This window comes from Hyaena hyaena, unplaced genomic scaffold (assembly GCF_003009895.1).
Source record: "Hyaena hyaena isolate Hyena2069 unplaced genomic scaffold, ASM300989v1 scaffold_245, whole genome shotgun sequence".
In the NCBI taxonomy this organism is placed as follows: domain Eukaryota; kingdom Metazoa; phylum Chordata; class Mammalia; order Carnivora; family Hyaenidae; genus Hyaena; species Hyaena hyaena.
In genome coordinates, this window is record NW_024080878.1 from 794,979 (window position 1) to 815,152 (window position 20,174).

Here is a 20,174-nt window from a genome sequence, read left to right on the forward strand (position 1 = left end):
AATCCACTTCATCCTGTGATGGATTCTTTGACCAAAAAAATACACAATGTGTTGCCAAGATCTCATCCTTTCCCTACCTGTCAACTCCCCACATACAGTCTATGCTATAGTTTAAATGTCTGTGCCCCAGCAAAGGAAACAACCCAGAAAACTAATAGGCAACCAACGGAATGGGAAAAGATAGTTGCAAATGACATATCAGATAAAGGGTTAATATCCAGAATCTATAAGGAACTCAGCAAACTTCACACCAGAAAAACAAGCAACCCAGTGAAGAAATGGGCAGAAGATATGAACAGACACTTCTCCAAAGAGGACATCCAGATGGCCAACAGACACATGAAACGATGCTCAGCATCCCTCCTCATCAGGAAAATACAAATCAAAACCATACTGAGATACCACCTCACGCCAATCAGAGTGGCTAAAATGAGCAAATCAGAGAACTCTATATGCTGGCGAGGATGTGGAGAAACGGGCACCCTCCTACACTGTTGGTGGGAATGTAAACTGGTACAGCCCCTCTGGAAAACAGTATGGAGGTTCCTCAAAAAAATAACAATAAAACTCCCATAAGACCCAGCAATAGCACTGCTAGGAATTTACCCGAGGGATCCAGAAATGCTGATGCATAGGGGCACATGTACCCCAATGTTCATAGCAGCACTCTCAACAATAGCTAAAACATGGAAAGAGCCTAAGTGTCCATCAACAGATGAATGGATCAAGAAGATGTGGTTTATCTATACCATGGAATACTACATGGCAATGAGAAACAATGAAATCTGGCCATGTGTAGCAACATGGATGGACCTTGAGGGTGTTATGCTGAGCGAAATAAGTCAGGCAGAGAAGGACAAATAACATATGTTTGCACGTATAGGAAGATTAGGAGGAACTTGACAGAGGAACAAGGGGGAGAAGAAGGGAGGAAATGATGGGGGAAAGGGAGAGAGGCAAACCATGAGAGACTCTTGAATGCTGACAAAAACTGAGGACTGATGGATGTGGGGGGGAGGGGGGATGGGCATGGAGGAGGACACTTGTGGGGATGAGCACTGAGTGTTATGTGGAAACTAATTTGACAATAAACTATTTGTAAAAAAAATAAATAAATAAAATAAAATTACTTACAATTAAAAAAAAAAGAAAGAAAGAAAGAAAGGAAAAAAAATGTCTGTGCCCAAAATTCCTATGTTGAAATCCAAAACCCAAATATGATAGTGTTAGGAGGTGGGGCCTTATGGGAGGTGCTCAGGTCATGAGGATGGGGCCCTCCTGAATGCGATGCGTGTCCTTATAAAACAGACCCGCAGAGCTCCCTCGCCCCTTCCACCACGTGAAGACACAGTGAGAAGGCACCAGCTGTGAACTCAGAAGTGGGTCCTCACCAGAACACAGCCGTGCTGGCGCCCTGATCTTGGACATCCAGCCTTTAGAACCAAGAATGACATTTCTGCTGTTTACAAGCCACCCAGTCTGGCATTTTGTAATAGCAGCCTGCATGGACTGAGACATTTTCTTTCAAATCTTGACTGCCTAGAAGAGCTCAGCAACTTCCACAACACCCCTCCCATGGCCACAACTGGATCCTGGCATCTGGAACTCCTATACCTCTAAAATCATAAATGCCAACATTTCAGACCAAGACCTATGATCTATCCAGCTCTTTTCTTATTCACCCTAAACCAGCTGCTATGCCTCACAGGTACCTCCTGTCCCAGGACATCTTTACCCTTTCCTCGTTTGCCCAGCCTTCCTGCAACCCCTCTCCTCCCCAGTGCCCTCAGTGCCTCACCTGTCCTCCACAAATCCCCAAGTGCCTGGCCCTGAGTCATGCCAATCAACTGCCCTCTGCAGGCGATGCCCTAACCGGTTCCTCCCTGGGGGGCTCAGCACTCCTCCTACTACCTCTAGTCAGTGCCCTTGCCCCTTGCTCACAGTGGCTTTGCCTAGGATTCGTCCCTCTTCTCACACTAAGCATCCCACAGAGACAGCAGAGCAAGTGCAGCCATCAGCCAGAAATCTTACTCTACCTTTTTCCATACAAATGTATTTGCATCTGCACACTTAGCTGGGGCAAAAGAACAAATGTCCCACCTCTTCCCTCAGGCCAAGCCCTCCGTTGGGTTCTCAATCCTGCCACACCAACACCACAGAAGCGGCATATACCAGGGCTCATAAATACATATCAGATTAATTAGTGGGCATTCCTTCCCCCTCTTCTTCCCCTTGCCCTGCTGGGCCCTACCTGAGCTTATCTGCCACAAAAATGACCCGGCGCTCCAGCAGCAGCGAGGCAAAGATTCGGATGAGCTGGCGCACACTGAGGCAGGTAAAGAGGCACTCAAAGTCCACATGCTCCAGCCGGGAGTCCATGGGCCGCCGCAGCTCTAACACCTGCAGGAAAGTGAGGGGGAAAGTGGGTCCAGGCAGGCCAGGTGGGTGTCACTGCTGGGTCCTATACAAAGTGATGGGCTGGAGGTTTTTCTCCCCACCTTCCCTTTTCCAGGTCTCTAATCTACCCCACCACGCAGTAAGATCCAGTCTCCGTCTCCCCTCAGACCATAGTACTTAGGCACCTAGCCTCTGAGCACTGGGGCAAACTGGACCTTAGAGGAGGCTCTAGAAGGAAGGAGTTAATGGGCCATCCATCAGGCTCTCAGGAAAAGGAGGAGAGGTGACTATTTTTACAGATAAGGACAATGAGGGGACCACACAGCTTTATCTGTGGGGCACCCCCTGCCCCCTTGTCCATCTCCCCAAGCAAAGGTCTTGGCACCCATGCTGACCAGACCCCACAACCGATTGCTGCTCCCCAGGCTACAGGAAGAGCAGAATCTCCGTATCCCTGACTGCCATCTCTTGAAAGGCAATGCTAGTGTCCTTGTTATCATGTCCTCTCCCTTTCCTGCTAGAATTTCCTTCCAGAGGTCATGTTTGTCCTACATTCTGGCCTCTATCTCTGTCAGCCTGTCTAATCTCTGTGCCAGGGACAAGGAAAACACAAGGAAAGGGCTGGCTACTCCACAACCGTGCCAGGAAGCAGGACTTTCTGTATCAGGGCCAGACCTAGCTGTCCTCCCTCCAGGGGGCTGCAAGGCCACTCCCAAGGTCACTGCTGTGGCACAGAAAGCCACCTCCCTGGGGGGGATTCCTGAGGGTGAAGGGTAGCAATTGACCCTAGCTGTGAGAGCAGGCGGAACTGCTGACGCCCAGGCCATGCCAACACAGCTGTCACAGGGGCCTGCAGAGTCTCCTCAGTCTCTCAGCGCATGTGGGCAGCAAGGATGTGCAGGCCTCCTGATAAGCAGGGTGAAAAATGAATTTCCCCTTAGAGGCCCCTTAGTGCCCCCACATCATCTCATGTATTCCTCAAGGTCTAAGCAAGGGAAGTTCAAACGCCTAGTTCAGTACTCATCTCTCCAGGTCCCAGAGAAGCAGCAAAATGGGCACAAGTTGCCCTAGCGATGGGTGCACTCTATCTTTCCCACAGGATGGTGAACTGCCAGAAGGCCCAGTGAGGAGCACAACGCCACGCACACCCCCCCCCACTTGCCTTGTCCCACCCCAGAAGTCACAGTGATGCTTCCCCACGTCCCTCCACCCCCAAGAGCCTGTGCACAGTCTAGCAGGCTCTGCTCTGCAGCGTGGCCCCACACTCTGACTACCCCTGAGGTCCCTCCAGGGTGTGAGAATTCACAAAAGCAGCTGTAGGGCCTGGGCCTCCTCTCACTCACCCCTGCCCTCAAAGGTCACAGTCCAGTGAGGCTGAGTCTAAACAGCCACAGCTGTGAAACTGGTGTCAGAACGGAGGAAGCTATGCTTCACATCTGCGCAGGGGCCGAGGGGGCCCAGAGGAAGGGTGAGACCCCAGCTGAGACAGGGAGGGGTCAGAGCCGTGGCTCAGAGCACAAGATACTTCACTTGGGCCGTCCAAGGAGAGAAGGGAAGAGTCTTCGAGGCAAGAGGAAGCAGGGTTCAGTGACAGTAAGCAATTCAAGTCAGAGTGCTGAGAAATGAGGCTGGTGAGAGGGCGGGGCCATCCCGAAGGGCTCCCAGGCAGGCTGCTGGGCTCTCCCATCAGAGCAGGGCCGGCCATCTTGCGCCAGTCCCCTCAAGAAGCCTAAAGTCCCTCCAAGCGAGGGTGAGAGAAAAGAGGCCAGGAGAAAGCCTTGAAATGGCATCCACGCTACCCACACTACCCGGTGTTTCTATAGTCAGACCCTGTCCCAGTCTGCAACAACTAAGTCACTCTTATTCCCTCTCCTAGAACCCCCCCTCACTCTCAAATGACCTTCTTTTCCATTTTGAGAAAACTGAAGCCATCAGATGAGAATCCAAAATCTATGAGCTGTGGCCCTTCTCTGCCATCCCACAAGGAAGTGCCCATTTCTCCTAACAAAAGCTAGCCCCTCCCCAGATCCCATGACCCTGCCACCTCCTGGGCGAAAGGAGGTCCTCTCCCTCCCTGCTTCTCTCACCTCTGCCTCAGCTAAGCCATTCCCACCAGCCTCCAGACAACCAGCAAACTCTCCCCTTTCAACCATGGACTGCCCCTTCCCTAGTTCTCTTCACAACCAAGCCTCTTGAAGAGATGTCTTTGGAGGCTATTCCCACTTTCTCACCCCAATTCACTTCTCTACTCACTCCACTCAGGCGTCTGGGCCCCCTGTCCCCTCTTCACTGAAATACACTCTTGTCAAGGCATCTTGCCATTCCTCATCCTGACCTCACCTGCTCACCCCTTCCTTCTGGAGATGTCCCCTCCTTGGCTTCCAAGCCACGGCCTGCTATTCCTCCTGTCTTCTTACTCCTGAGGGCGGCTACTCCTCCACAGTGGGACCCCTAACTGTTGGAGTTCCCCAGGTCTGAGGAGGATCTTCTCTCGGGTGCCTCACAGGTATCTTAAACAACACATACAAGATCCACCTCCTCCTCTTCCTCTTCAGAGCCTGCTTCCCTACAGGTAGCACTCCATCAGCTACCCTGTCACTCAAGCCAGAAAGAGGGGAGTTAGCCTTAAGATCTCCCTAACATTTACTCTTTATTTCCATTCAAACTGATCTAAAATACATCTCAATTCCACCTACTTCTCGTTTTTCTACCACCTTAATCCTAGCTACTATCATCTCTCACCTATAATACTATGCAGGAGCCTAGCTGGTCTCCCTGTTTTCATTCCAATCCATTATCTCCAAAGCAGCCAGAATGAGCTTCTAAAAAAATATCTCAGATCTTATAACCCTGCTTTAGATAAAATCCAAAATCCCTACCTTGGCTCAGCAGGCATACTGCAACATGGCCCTCGCTTCTTATCATGCCCTGCTCACTACCCTTTTGACCATCTTGGCCTGGTTTCAGTTCCTTGTCACTTTCCCAACATATGCCTTTGCAGGCACTGTTCCCTCTCCACCTGGAATCATCTTCCATCCACACCCTTTTCTTTCAGTCTCCTGCCTCTACTTCATTTAGCTGACCCTACTCACCTTAGTCACTTCTTCAGAGGAGGCCTTCCCTGGCCCCCCCAAACCTAAAGCAGATCTCTGTTACACACTGTCACTCCTGTGCTTACACTTGGCACTTAACACATTTAGAAACTGCCTATTTAAATGCAGGCGTATAGGAGCGCCTGGGTGGCTCAGTCGGTTAAGTGTCCGACTTCGGCTCAGGTCATGATCCCACGGTTCGTGGGTCCGAGCCCCACATTGGGCTCTGTGCTGACAGCTCAGAGCCTGGGGCCTGTTTCAGATTCTGTATCTCCCTCTCTCTCTGATCCTCCCCTGCTCACACTGTCATTCTCTCTCAGAAATAAATAAAACATTAAAAAATTAAAAAAAAATAAATGCAGGCATATGTATTTACCATTGGTCTCTTCCACTAGACTATGAACCCCACAAAGACAGAGCTGTGCCCCACGTCAACTTCATGACTGCTCCCAGATGTGGCATGATCCCTGACTATGAGAGAACACTATCAGGAAATACCTGATGAATGAATTAAAGGAGGGCAGGTGGAATGCAGTGGTGTCCAAGCAGGTCAGGGAAGGCCTCCTGGCAGCTGTAGGGAGTTGGGCCTCAATTACAGTTCTGTCATTCACTTCTCCAGTCCCCACTGATCAGGTGCACACACATGGTGAGCAAGGAAGGGGCTGTGCTCTGCCCCTCTCAGGGTAGCCTTGGCTCTGCAGGCCTTGCTCCAACCCACATCCATAGTGTGAAAGAAGGGGCAGCAGAAATCCCTACCTCATTGCCAGCACCTGGAAGAAACGTCTTCACTTTGATGGTCTTCCCTGGCGCAGGGAAGGGCGACTCCATGAGGCTTCTCATGAAGGGATAGACCAAGGCGGCGGAGATCCCACGCCGGCGCTCCACCTCATCGAGGACCTGTGCCACCACCAGCAGCCCAAAGAGGGTGTCAGGGCATTGCCCTTCCATACCTCCTGGGCAGAGAAGAGGGTGGCCTGGCATCTGACCAGTTGGGGCCAAAAGCTGGGGGACCAGAGGACTGTCTCGCCAGCAGCTTTACACTCTACCCTTCCTGCTTTCCTTGGCACTCGATGACTGCTCTGCTCACTAACTCGTCTTTGCCTCACACCCAGGAGCTGGGCAAAGGACACTCCACTTGAGAGTTGGGTCCCTGGGCATTTGGCTTCCCAAGGCCTCTGGCTCTGCCCATGGCCCAGGGAGGGCTATGACACGAGCCGACCACGCTGGTGCAGGAGCCGGGGAGATGCCAGCTGGCCAGCTGGAGAACCAGGCTTGGGAACAGGAAGGAGTCAGAGAGCCTGCTCTACTTGCTCTTGCATTCTCTTTCTCTTGCACCCGCTCACTCACACACACAGGTGGTTTTCTCATCTAAGCTGGCTGCTGATACTCTTAGGGGAGCCGTCCACTGGGGAAAAGGGGAGGGAAGTAAGCCAGAGCCCTCTTACCTTGGAAAACAAGCCGAAGCAGCCAAGGCGGCTGATGACACAGTATACCTCTGGCAGCCGAGGCCCTTTCCCACTTGGCTGGGTCAGAGAGGAGAGAGAGACAGATACAGAGAATGCATGATGACTACATCTGGCTCCTTTTCCTTGGGAACTAAAGACTAAGGACTGCTCTCCCCTAGTGGAAGACTCTAAGACCCCACTAAACCTCTACTCAACCAGGCCCTAGGTCTGGAAAGGCTGACACTCTTTGGGGGCAGGCTTCAGCCTCTGCTGGGTCTTCCAGCCCAAGCTGCCAGACTCCTGCCAAGTTCCTCCCAGAGGACACGGACAGAGGCTGGCAATGGATTAAGCAGTTTGGCAGAAGCTATAGGGTGATTCGTAGATTTATATCCCCAGAGGTCGGGAATCCAGAGGATGCAATGGTAATGAGAGGGACTGTGTACATTCTTAGGAGCAAGCCATGTAGTCCTCTGCAGCTCACAGGGGACATTCTGCAAAACATTCCTATTCTAGAGTCCCTTTTCTTCCCTTCCTTGATCCATCCCATTCTAGTAAGGCAAACTGAAAATAGATAAGGGCAGTAAGTAAAGTACTATTTATTGAATGTTTACCATATCTGAGTCCTGGGCTTGGTACATGACAAATACTCTGTGACTCAGACACTATCACCTGCATTTTATAGATGAGTAAATGGAGTTACAAAAATATTAAGCCACTGCCCAAGGGCATGCATCTAAAAGTCATGGAGCCGGGGACTCTCTTTTGGCCTTTGCTGTCTTATCTCTAAAGCATGCTGCCTTCTGACAGGGTGGAAGGGAAAGGGACACAAAGACACAATAGAGGTATGCTACAGAGCAGAGAACAAAGGACAAAGGAGACTGAAAAGGTGACTGGTTGGAGGAGATGTGCATCAAGAGCTCCCCAGGCCTGGAGCCCCCAAATGCAGGCAGGGGTGAGTCCACAGGAGTCTACTTCTCCAGCCACGGGCTGGCAGGGCTCTGTGGCTGCCTCTGGCTCAGAGGCCTGAGTGCCTGGCAAGGCTGAACAGGGAGGGAACAGAGCAGCAGGTGCTGGCCCCTCATGCAGGCTGCTAAGCAAATGCAGATGGGTCTATTTCAGTTTCCAAACCTGCTGGCCACACGTCACAGATCTAAAGAGAAGGCAGAATCTGTTTTTGTCCATATTAGGCCTGAAACTCACTCCTCTCTCTTTCCCTCTCCCCCGCCTCCCCTAAAGCCCCAAGTGATTAAATCAAGTATGTGGGATTTGGGTTAGAATCATTGTGTCCAATCTGCAGGAATGCCGAGCTAGTGCCAGCCCCCTTGGCAGGGGCCCAGCCCAGGCCCTCTCTGAGCACGCCAGGACAAACACGCTCTTCCCTGGGGGCAGCAGGCCCGCTGCAAGGGAGCGGCTCACTCCATCACTATTCCTGCAGAGGCAGCCTTCGGAATGTTCCTCTCCAGGCCCAGGTGAACCTGGGCATGCTGGCCTCTGCCTGGGTCCCCACCTGGCATCCATACTGCTCCACGTTCCCTTAGCCCCATTACTGGGCATTCAATATTCAAATATCCCTTGTCCCCAGTCTACCCTTTGGGGTGATCCAAGAGTATCAGACTTGGTGTTGAAGAACTTTGGGTCAATCTTGGCTGTCTCTAATTGGCAGTGTGACCCTGGGCAAGTCATTCCACCAGAGTCTCCATTTCTTAATCTATAAAACTGACATAATAATACCTCATGGACTATTATAAGTATCAAAAAAGATGACATACTTACAGCATCTAGCCTGGAACATAACAAGTCCTAAATAATAACTCATTCCCTTTGCTTTCTCTTCTACAATGAAAGTTCCACTCCCTCTACTAGGCTATCTAAAATTCCTAGAGGATTGGACTGGATTCATATCTAACTCATCTTCATGTGCCCTTAACATGTTTCCTGACCCTCAACAGGAGTATTGTACGTGTTTCAGAATGAACGAATGAATGGCCCAGAATCCATCTTTTGGGGTCCCTGCCATGTATATTAGCCTTGCCTCAGATCTTCTTCACCTGCCCCTGGACTGGCATCTAGTGGGTCCCTGTCCCACTAAGGCATGGGGACCCTGAAACATTGCTGACACCCCAAACCAACAACATCCCTAGTGAACTTCAGGGAGGACTGCAACAGGACTCTCTTTACCTTACCTCAGTCTACTTCCCAGAACTAACAGGAAGAGGAATGGGAAAGGGCTTCTCTCTATCTAGAATGGCTTATATTTTCAAAACCCTCCCTTTCCTCTGCATTCAAGGCATCACTCCCAGAATTCCAGAGAAGGTACCACTCTGTCCCTCCTCAGCCTCCAACACTCCCAGACCACAGACAGGATGCCTCCTCACATCAGGCTGGCCAGTATGGGCATGAGGCAGGTTGTCCTCCACCCCTGTCTGATGCACACACATACTGCTGTGGTGATACGATCCTGCAATCTAGCATCAGCAATCAGAGCCCAGAAGCCCAAGGGAAATCAATGAGAAGAAAAAGTGTAGGAAAGTTAAAAACATATGACAGCCCAGTAGAAGGTGATTCACTCTCTCCTTTTATTACAGATTATCTTAGATCCTGGGGGCTGATCAGAGGAGCCACTCTTAGCCCTGCCATCCCAGGAGTGCCTCATCCCTGTGAGTGTGTGAGACTGTGTGTGTGTGTGCTGGAGTGTCCTCATGGAGCATACGAAGAAGCAGAATGTAGGCTCTTATACAAGCTAGAGTTGAAGAAGGTGCGCGCGCGCGCGCACACACACACACACACACACACACACTGTGGCCCAGCCCCCCAAGGACTGAATGGCCCTACTCACCAGTAAGCGCCTGCAGTAGCCAAAGCGTCTGCTGCCATCTTCCCCAGTCAGCATGAAAGAGAAAGTCTCACTGGAATAAGGAGGGGTCTGGCATCAGGGAAGGATCTGAGGACCCAGGAAATAGCACCCAAGAAGAGGGAATGCCCTCCCAGGGAGAGGGTAGAGGGCTAGGCTGCTGTAAGAGAGCAGGCTGGGACCCAGGTGTGCCCCATGCAGTTGCCCCTGCTATGGGGGTAAAGGAGACTCTGCCCCCTTCCTGACTCCAGCCAGACCAGGCCAGGCCTCACCTGCTATACTCTGACACAGGAAGCCAGTCCTTGGCATCAGGGAAACAAAACTGGGGAATGGCCTTGAGCCTCTCCTCTGCCTCCCGCATCTGCTTGGTGGGTCGATCCAGCTACGAGGAGAGGAATATGAGGAGAGATAGACAAGAGAAGGCATGCATCCTGGAGTTGGGGGGGGGGGGTAAGGGGAGGGATGGCTGAGAAGCATCTCCTCTCTGGAGAGCTCTAGATGGCATCCTACCAACTGGCATACTTCTGGTTCTCAGCAATCCTGTCCCCATTCCCGATTCTTACAGCAAGGTCTGGGTGTGGGCTGAGTCATCATTTATTCATTCAATATGTGCCAAATGAGCGCTTTTCTGTGGCACCTGGCTCTGTGTCGTGCTCTGGGGCTACCAATGGAAAACAATGTGGGCAAGATCCCTGCCCCTGCACATTCTGGTCAGGAGGGTGAGACAACCCACAACAAAATTTCAGAGGGTGTTTATTTCAAAGGAAATAAACAGGGCGATAATACAGACAGAGCCAGGCAGGGAAAGGATATCTTAGGTATTTGGAAAGATCTCCTGGAGACGGTACTATATGGGCAGAGAATGAGGAATGAAAAAGAGCTGGCAGCCATGTGCAGAGATGAAGAAAGAACATTGCAGGCAGAGGCAGAGGGAAAGGAGGCCAGGTTGGCTGGCTGGTGATGGGCAGAGAAGGTATGGTTAAGAGAGAAGATAAGTGGGGCGTGGGGAGGGACAGCTAATGGGTACAGGGTTTCCTTCTGGGGTGATAAGAATGTTCTAATTGTACAACTCTTAATATATTAAAAGTCACTGAATTTTTTACTTTAAATGGCTAAATTATACAGTATGTGAATTAGGTCTCAATAAAATGGTTAAAAAAAAACAAGAAATAAAATAGGTGAAGTACCTGGGGGCCCTTCCTCAGGCCCTTTGCCTTTCCTTATAAACCATTTGGATTTCATTCTAAGCATACTGGAAAGTGTTCTCTCCTCTCTCGGGCTCTGAACAAGTACTGACACAAACCCACACCCCTGAAGCCCTCTTCCCTGCTGGCTAGCAGGTCTATGCTCAGGGCTGTTGCACTGAGGGGAGTGGGTATGGCAGGAACAGGATCTCTCTTTCTCCACAGATGGGCCAGGAAGGCAGAAGGTGCTAGAGGAGCGGGTGGGAGGGGGCAAAGATGGCCTCACCTTGGGAAACTGGTAGGAGACTTCAGGGAGGTAGGTGTTTCGAGATGGCTTCTTCTTGAGGGACACCACCACAAAGTATTCAAAAAGCTCCCGCTCCTGCCACTCGAGCAGCTCCAGCTCCAGGGTCCGATAGCTGGGTGCACGCTTCAGCATTGACTGGATGTGCACCAGGCGCTGGGTGTGGGCTAGGGGCAGGTCACAGGTCAGGGGACAGGCAGGCTGGACCCTCAGAGACTCCACATCAGCCTCCCTCTCGGGCTATGCCTCTGTAGACCACCTCTAAGTGCAGGACCCTGGTCTGAGGCCCTCTCCAGGCAGGTTTTGGGGGGAGAAGTGACAGGAGCAATGTATCTTCACCTGCACAGAGGCCCTGCCCTGCTTCAGGGAGCTACTACAGGAGCCTCTGGAGGCTGGGCCATGGCCGGGCCTAAGTCCAGCCAACCCAGGCGTGTATCACTGGCACCTACCTACCCCTGCCTAGTGCCAGCAGGAAAAGACATGAACTTCCATGGAGGCTTCATCCTGGACCCCTCTCAGAGTTCTTGGACCTGGACCCTGTGTCCCTGTCCCCTGACCCAAAGTCCACTTGCCACATACCTGGGGGAACCAGTGGAGGAGGGAAGGAGGGAGGTAGCTCCCACATACTTTAACCATCCAGGAAAGTCTAGGCAGGTTTCCCAGTAGAGAAAGAACAGAGATTTGTCCAACGCTGCTGGAACAGGAAGTTCCCAAAACCTTTTCAGGGAGGTAGCAGGCCTCCTCTCTGTGGATATGGGGGGTGAGTGGCTTTGGGGCCTCCGGAGGACCAGTTTTCCTCAGACCATGGCCACATTTCTTACAGCCAGAAGAGGAATTTGTAATCTTCTAAACCGTCTAACCCTTCAGATTTGCAGCATTTACCAGGCAAATCTAGCACTTAACTCCCGTGGACGACACCTTGTGGAAGTCCAGGTGAAGGGGGACATCTGAGTTCAGCCTGGCAGGGCTGCCGTGCGTGCAGTAGGAGGCGCTCCCCTATAGTTCCTTGCTCTGGTGGCTGCTATCCTGCCTGCCTGTTGCCTCTCCAACGCTGGCCAAATGGGGATGTTGGAACAACATGTGCAGAGGAAGGGGGGTGAGTCCCTACAGCCAGGGCTGGGAAGGGGTTCCGTGCTCTTGGGGAGCCACGCCTCACCTTTGAACCTGTCGTCAGAGTCGCTCTCGCTCTCACTATTCTCATCTGGAAAAGTAACAGCAGGGGTGCACACTTGCTGAGCCACCACACCACAGCCAATGTTCTCCATGCCCCCCTCCCAGCTATTCTCACAAGGGATGGATTGTACCTAGCATGGACCCCCATGGGCGCAGGGCCCCTCTGAGCTCACACCGAAGGTGCTAACTGCTATACAAACCCCTCTGCACCCAGTCCTGATCTGGGGGAAGCTTCTGAAGGCCTGAGCGGGAGACTGAACCAGCAGAGAGGCCTACAGGTCTGGAACACAGGGCCTGCCTCCAGGACGCCAAGATTTGAAATGGGAAACAGACTGCAGTGCTCCATAAGCCTGGCCTTTCCTTTTGCCAGAAGTGGATTCCCACACCCACCTCCCTAATCAGGGCCTCTCAGCCCAAAGCCTGAACTAACCCATCCCATGGCTTCCTCCCCTCTTTGGCCCTCCCCTTCTATGTGCTACTTCTTGGCAGGATTCTACCCTCCCAGAGGGCAGGAGGATCCTCTGATCAGCCCACAGAAGGGTAAACTGAGGCTGGTCTGTGCCTCTCCCCATTCCTAATGCCCAAGGGCTCCAGACACCTGAACCAGCTCAGATATCAAGGCCTACCTCTCAGTGATGCTGTCTCAATGCTGGACATAGACAGCTTTTTTAACCTCTTCTTTCCCCTCTTGGCATTGTAGATGGAGTTAATTCTTTGGACAAGCTGGGTGAGAAAAGCAGGGAGGGTAAGGTAACCCTAACATCAGTTGACCCTACTTCCAAGAAGGCTGATTAGTAGCCCATTTGTTCTCTCAGCTGCGAGCTTTCTGCTCTTCTGACACTGGGCCCAGTACCGGTCTCCCTGCTGTACTGACCCTGAGTGCATACTGTCTGGTAGCTCTCTACCTCATCCCCTAACTGGTCTCCTGCCCCACCACACAACGACGTTAAACTTAGCTCCCCAGAGGAAGGAACTGTGATCAAACTAGACAGGATGGGAGCTTCTGGGTCCCCAGAGTCACTGAACCAAAGGAGACAAAGAGCTCCTCAGACGTAATAACAGGAACAAAGATTTGAGCCTTTCCCTCTAGGCTATAACCTGGGGCCCCGACAGGAAGGAGCTAAATTCCCAATATACCCAAGCATTGTTTGCAAGCTAAAAATACCATTTGGCTAAATCCTGCAGCTTTGGGCCAGGGATTTGGGTCTGACTGCCTGTGTGTGCAAATCATTGCTGAAAACTCTCAATTCTGAGAGTCAGAGAAAGGAAGACTCATGCTAGAGTCCTAGGTCCTTCAAAGCCTGGAAGTGTTTATGTGTGCAGAGAGATCTCCAAATACATACCCCACACACACTAATGGGGAGTCTCCTAAAGGCCTGGTTTCCATTCACTCAATGGCATAGAGCACTCCCTGCGGGGGAGGCTAGCCTGTTCTTGCCCTAATATCTGTTCACCTATTCATCACCATTAATGCATCTTTGGTAATAAGATAGGGAATTAACAGATGAAAGAGAAAGGCCAGTGCGAGGACCCAGAATTTATTCAAGAATTGAGGAATCAGCCCCAGATTAGGAAAGGAAAGGAGGGAGGGAGGGAGGGAGGGAGGGAGGGAAGCAGGGAGAGTGGGAAGAAGGAAGGGAAGGAAAAGCTGCCCACCTGCCCACCCACCTGCCCAGCCCAGGTTGGCTCCTCTGGGGAGGCTACCTTGGGAATGCGGCGGGCCCTGCGGCTGGACAGCAGCTCGCTGGTGGTGCTGAGGCTGTCCTCGTTAAGGCTAGAGGGTGAAGATGGCAGGCTCAGCTGAGCCAGCAGCAGCATGTCGTCATGGCTGTGCCTCTTGGGTAATCGTGGCAGCCGGTGACTCTTCCTTTCTGACCAGTTCCCACTGCGCAGGGACTGGCTGCTGGGTTTCAGGGACAGCTGGCGTAGGAGAGAAGACATGGGAGAGGGGTTCACCACATGCCTTGGCTGGCATCCCTGGCTCCCCCAAATCCTACCCTGGAATTTCCCTCTGCCTGGCTTTCCACTTTTAAGACCTCAGCTGCTAATCAGCAGGTCAGGGCTAGATTAGATACATGCTTCCACAAAGGAAGCTGAACCACCTCTGCCAGAAAAAAGAAAGCAGAGGCTAAGAAAACTGGGCTCTGATCTCAGTGAAGATAAGGCTAAGCAGGAATTCTGAGGAGCTCCTCCTGAACTTTCGGACAAGCTTTAGACTTTGCTCATTACTCAGCCTGGCTGATGGAGCTAGTCTCCTACCCCCTACCCCCCGACCAACCCCGAGTCCCCAATCCAGCCCTTTGGCTTCTTTAAGCAGGGGCCATAATCACATGGCAGCCTGGTACTGCTTCCTTCTTCCAAGCAGAACAGGGCTCTGGGCTTTCACTATCAACGCCTGGCAAAGTGGGCGTCACAGCCAGTTGGCTCCTTCACCCAGCTGCCCCTCCCTGGCCCTGATCTACTCCCTCATCTAGACCGACACCCCTCCCTACAGGGCACCTTACTCCTCACAGATCCAGCTCACTGCCAGAAAGGCAGCACCCCTGCCACCACGGCCTGCCTCCTACCCACTCTCTGCCTCCAGCACTGGCCTCTCATCACTCTTCAGCAAGTCTTCCTTCCTCCCATCCCACAATGCCCTCTTCCCACCCAATCAGTCTGGCAACACAAGTTCAGTGGAAGCCTGTTTGAATATAGCACATTAGAAAGGTGATCTTTTATAAAATGATTACGTCATTCCAAAACCAGAAGAAATAATTTCTGTTTTCTCTAGCCAATGTTACAAAATATCCAGGTCCCTCCATTTGCAAAGAGAATTCAAATTGCCTGGGTAGGTCCAAGAGAACACCTTCATTCTCCTGCTTCCTGTCCACCCCAGACAAGGCCAGAATGACCTAAAATCTAAGGGACTCCTTCGACCCTTCATCTTTTTTCTCATTCTGCCTTCTATCAGTCCTTAAAGACTCATTCTTATTTCCTCCAACACAGGTGGCTCCAGGTCTGGTAGACACCTGTCTAGTTCTCCAAATCAGGTTCTTGGGCCTATGTCTGGCCCCCAAATGCCAGTACTGAGATCATTTCTGCCAGAGCTGCACAATATCAGGACTCCAACCAAGGTCCTGTCTTTCTGTTACCCACAAAAGGGAGCAGGAACAATGATAAGACAGGAGGCGGCAGAGGCTCATGCCTTTGGTGTTGCGGCTCAGAGCTCAAGTAGTGAAGGGAAGAAATGGGGCAGGGTGCCTCAGGGGCGTGTCTCACTTGACCACAAGGATTCTGACATGACAGAAGTCCCTGCATGCAGAGCCCTTTCCTGAGGTCACCTCCTTTGACAAGCACTATGAGGGAAAGAGCATGAGTGGAAGTGGGCCCATACCCTGGTAGGACAGGCCTCTACTGTGGCCCTTGCACTGGCTCAAGTCAGGGCTGCAGTTACCTGAGTGGGTGGGTTGTTGTACTTCCTGTCCTGAGGATTCCACATCCTGTGCAAAGAGTCCAAGGAGTTTTCAGACAGTTGCTGGGATTTTCGTCCTGCTCTTCGGCTCTTTAAGTCCACATCCTCGTATGGATTCTCCTTGGGCAGATCTCCTGCAGAGGGGGAGAAGTTAGAGACAGGGAGAAGGGAAGGAGGAAACACATGCACTCACAAATAAACAAGCAGAATTCCTGTGAACCAAAGAGAATGGCTTCTGCCTGGCCCTTCAGCCCATGAGTCATGCAGCTGCCCGTCTGCAGTGGGGAGGCTACAAACAGATCCTGGCTCCAAGACCAGAAGCAAATCCCCCACCCCCACCCCCCAGTTCAGCTCAGCCTTGTCTGGCCTCTGCTTTATAAATTCAGAGATTGCACAAGACTGGCTCAGCTACCCCTGCCTGCTCCCAGCCAGAGGACAAAGCCAACACCAGGCATTGTTCCTTAGCTCCAGCTCCTCTGCCATGAAAGCCCCAGAGATACACAGTTCAAGGTAGGAAAGGCTTTCAGAGGTCACCAGTCTGTCCCACTAGCAATACTCCCTAAATCCACTCTGGGGGTTGGGCATGGGGGAACACTGATGAAATACAAGAAGCAGGACACTCCCAGGCTTCCCTCTTACTCACTATACTGCACACCCCCCTTTCGGGGCAGGTCTACCATCTGGTCCACAGGTAACCCCCACTGTCAGCCAAATAGTGAGAGATCAGTAATGATCTGCTCAATGAACTGCTCTCACTACAGTGTCACTCTATTTCCTCTACTGCTGACCTGGAAAAACAGAATGATTTTCACTCCCCTTTTGGAATAAACCTTCCTGCTGTGACACAGGGAGGTATGAAAGGCCTGATGCAGCCTGGGCCTAGGGGTGAGGATGGAGAGTTTTTGCTTCTCAGGATTAATTCTTAAAATTCCTGGCAGTAGGCACTGTACTGTCACTACGAGCAAACCTTAGGAAGTCAATAGCACAGTCCCTGCCCATAAAAGCAACTCCTTCCCATAGCCATACCTGCCGGCCTCTTTCCCTACAACCATCCCTGGACTTTCCTACATTCCAATGACACCATGAGCCACGTCAGTCCTGGCTCAATCCTGCAACGGAACTGTGGTCACTGTGAGTGAATACTGCCCTCTGCTCCTCTTTCCCTTGTCTTTCCATATTCTCCCTGCCACATCAATGCCCCTGTCTGGGACGTGGGACCTAGGCACGAGTGACCAGCATAAGGCTCTGCTGGGAGTAGCAAACATGAAGAGAACAGGGCTCACTTCTCTTCTCTCTGGTCAGCAGCAGGATGGAGGCTGGTGACTGCTAAGCCCTGAGGGGGCCTGGATGTGCCTCACGCCCCAAAGAAGTTCAAATACCACTTCTCAGGGAATAGGCAAATAAAGAGCCATAGGACTAGAAATAAGTCCACTGAGAGTACAAGCTTTCCTAGGATGGGACACAGGAGAAAAACTAATCCCTATTATGCTTACAGATTTCTCAGTTTCCAAAGTCAAGATTCCCCCCAGACTGGGGGTATCTACTTATTACTATCATGAAAAACCACAATAAATTTAGGAAATGCATTCACAGAGGTAGGGGGAAGGAAGAGATGTGAAGGAAGGGTGCCATGGGAGCAACACAAATCTCTTGAACTTGAGTCAAGAATGGGTCAAGAAAGGATTTGGGACTAGATGAAGTGATTCCGAGCACCAAGCAGAGTCCCCAGCAATTGAGCAGACGTTTTCCTGTAACACAGTCATGCTATGAAGATGACTTGTCTCCATTCCAGAGTCCTGACTAAGCAGAGCTGGCCCAGCAGCTCTGCCTCAAGAAGCCAAGTATCAAACCTGGCATCCAGCCTACCCTACTCTGGGCACTTAGAGAATTGTCAGGATAGACTCAGTACTTCTTGGTCTCCCTCCAAAATATATTCTGTATTGATGAGGTGGGTGGATCAAGGACTCAAGAATGCCAGGACACAATCTTCCTGATCCTGGGAAACAGGACCAGAGCATCACTGTTCGGATGGGGGCAGGAAGAACATTTATTCCAAGCTCATCAAATTCAAACTGCCTTGACCTGGATGACCAGCCAAAGTCCTTATCATCATCCCTCAACCAACAGGATGACCTTGTCTGAAGTCCTTCAGACCAGAGTTTCTCCAAACTACTGACATTTGGGGCTGGAAAATTCTTGTTGTGGTGGTAGCCTTTCCTGTGCATCTTTGGGATGTTCAGCAGCAACCCTGGCCTCGATCCACTAGAAGACAGTAGCACTGCCTCTGTTGTAATAACCAGAAATGTCTCCAGACACTCTCAAATGTCCCCTGAGCAGATGGATAAATGCACGGATGGATGGATGGATAAATGGATGGAACAAAGGAGGAAGGAAGGAAAGCAGGAAGGAAGGAAGGAAGGATGGGTGGGTGGATGGATGAAATTACTCCCCTGCCCCGTTAAGAACCACTGCTTTAGGTAGATGTTTCTAAACCTCCTAATAGATCCTGAGTGCCATGACATGACTCCCAAGACAAACCCTCTTTCCTCCATCCTTTCCTCCTTCCTTTCTTCTCCTTCTCACCTTCTTTCTCTTCCTTCTTTCTTCCCCAAGAATCAAGAGCCTTGAAAACTGATACAAAACCCAAAGCTCCAAGAAACAGATGAGAGATCAAGGTCCAGGGAAGTAACAGAAGTACAATGTTGATGCACATCAGGGACAAGAAAACGACTGGGAACACCAGGGTCTCAATACTAGTACTGCCTCTGGGGACAAAATTTCAGGAAGGCTTCAATACTTCTCCTGTTTTCCCAGACTCAACACCAGCTTCTTTCTTCTTCAGCAATGCTTAAAATGCTTTCTGATATAAGCAGGCCACTAATCATTTCTCCAGGAAATGACTGCTGGCCCCAGCCCAAGCCCTGCCTCCCCACTCTTAGCTGGGCCCTTCATAGCCCTAGTTCACCTGCTACTCTCAACTTCCTAGACTATTTCTGGCCACCGTTTTGGATCTGTCTCACAGGACATACCCCCAGTCATCTTTCTAGGGATTACGGGTGCCCAGGGGATGGGGATATGCAGAGACCAAGCAGACCCTGAGTAGAACCGCACCTGAACCTGCTGAGAGAAAAGTAATCCCAAAGCAATGGCTCAGAACTGGGAGAGGAAGAGGGCTAGAGACGAGGACTCAGAACTCCCTCCGGGGAAGCAAGACTACAGTAAGGCAGGAGAAGCTACAGCAGAGTGAACATGTGAAAGATTTAGCAGGGGTATGGGTGCAAGATAGGAAGCCTGGCAAGCCACCAGACCTTTACCTGCATTCCCACCCACACAGCTTCCTCGGGAGCAGTCCGCACTGTGGTGCCCGAGGAGCAGGAACAGGAAAAGAGGTAGGACCTCTCTCTTCCCCAGAAGCCTGGCCCTGAGCAGCCCCATCACATCAAGCCCAGCTGGGGAAGCCAGAGGTCTCAACCCTTCCCAGCTTTGCTGATGAGATATGGAACAAGGGCATCGCCAAGAATTTCTGCTTTGCACTCTTTTAAAGGGGCTTGTCAAAGCCCAGACTTATCACACTGATCCTCTCAAGGAAGAAACCAACCCCACCCAGCCCTGCCCCCACTTCTCCTCGCAGCAACTTTGGTCATTAACCACATGTACCAAACGGCACTCACTAAACACACACACACAACTGGAAGAACCAGTTAGGGACGAAGTGTGTGTGAATGTGCATAGGCACTGAGAGTTTCTCCAAACACAGTCCTAAACTTCCTGATCACACCCTGGTTAGCGCCCTGAGTCTACAGCTTCCCTGTCAAAACCTCTCCAGGTTTCCAACCAGCTATTCTCCTTGTTCTCAGCCTCTTTCCCTCCTTCACACGGTGGAGAGAGGGCCAGGATAAAAGCCCAAATCCCCCCATGACACACGGCGCATCAGATGGGGCCAATTGTTACCCACCCTCCAAGCCTGGACACCTTTTTCCACTCCCTGGGCTGTACCTCTGCGCTGCAGCCTCAGTGTCGTTAGGTGCCCTCTGTTCCTTACTACTTTCCTGCCTAGGGACAAATTAGAGAAGAAGGCAGAAAGAACAGAGGTTCAAAAAGCTTTGCAGCCAAGCTAACTGGCCCTGTCCCCACCTCCCATCCCGTTCAAGTTCCTGGAAACTCTCCCTCAGCCCCAACTAGCTGATGGGAGTGGGAACCTCTGCAGGAATGCAGTCCAGGCTCCCCGGTCAGGCGCCGAGGCCACTCCACATAACTCCCTAACAAGCTGCTTC

At 51.5% G+C, this 20,174-nt stretch overlaps 1 protein-coding gene across 4 annotated transcripts in view; it reads right to left on the reverse strand.

The window, feature by feature from the left end:
• The window catches only part of DENND2B (DENN domain containing 2B), a 157,540-nt gene that overhangs the window by 8,088 nt on the left and 129,278 nt on the right, over window positions 1–20,174 (reverse strand). For all 4 annotated transcript variants that reach the window (XM_039244629.1, XM_039244630.1, XM_039244631.1 and 1 more), the window contains 10 exons: window positions 15,883–16,034; window positions 14,151–14,366; window positions 13,073–13,169; window positions 12,430–12,474; window positions 11,256–11,440; window positions 10,058–10,167; window positions 9,771–9,840; window positions 6,935–7,012; window positions 6,246–6,386; window positions 2,252–2,400 (listed from right to left, as the gene is read on the reverse strand). In XM_039244629.1, the coding sequence (XP_039100560.1) occupies window positions 2,252–2,400; window positions 6,246–6,386; window positions 6,935–7,012; window positions 9,771–9,840; window positions 10,058–10,167; window positions 11,256–11,440; window positions 12,430–12,474; window positions 13,073–13,169; window positions 14,151–14,366; window positions 15,883–16,034 (1,243 nt within the window). The remainder of the gene's footprint in view (window positions 1–2,251; window positions 2,401–6,245; window positions 6,387–6,934; window positions 7,013–9,770; window positions 9,841–10,057; window positions 10,168–11,255; window positions 11,441–12,429; window positions 12,475–13,072; window positions 13,170–14,150; window positions 14,367–15,882; window positions 16,035–20,174) is intronic.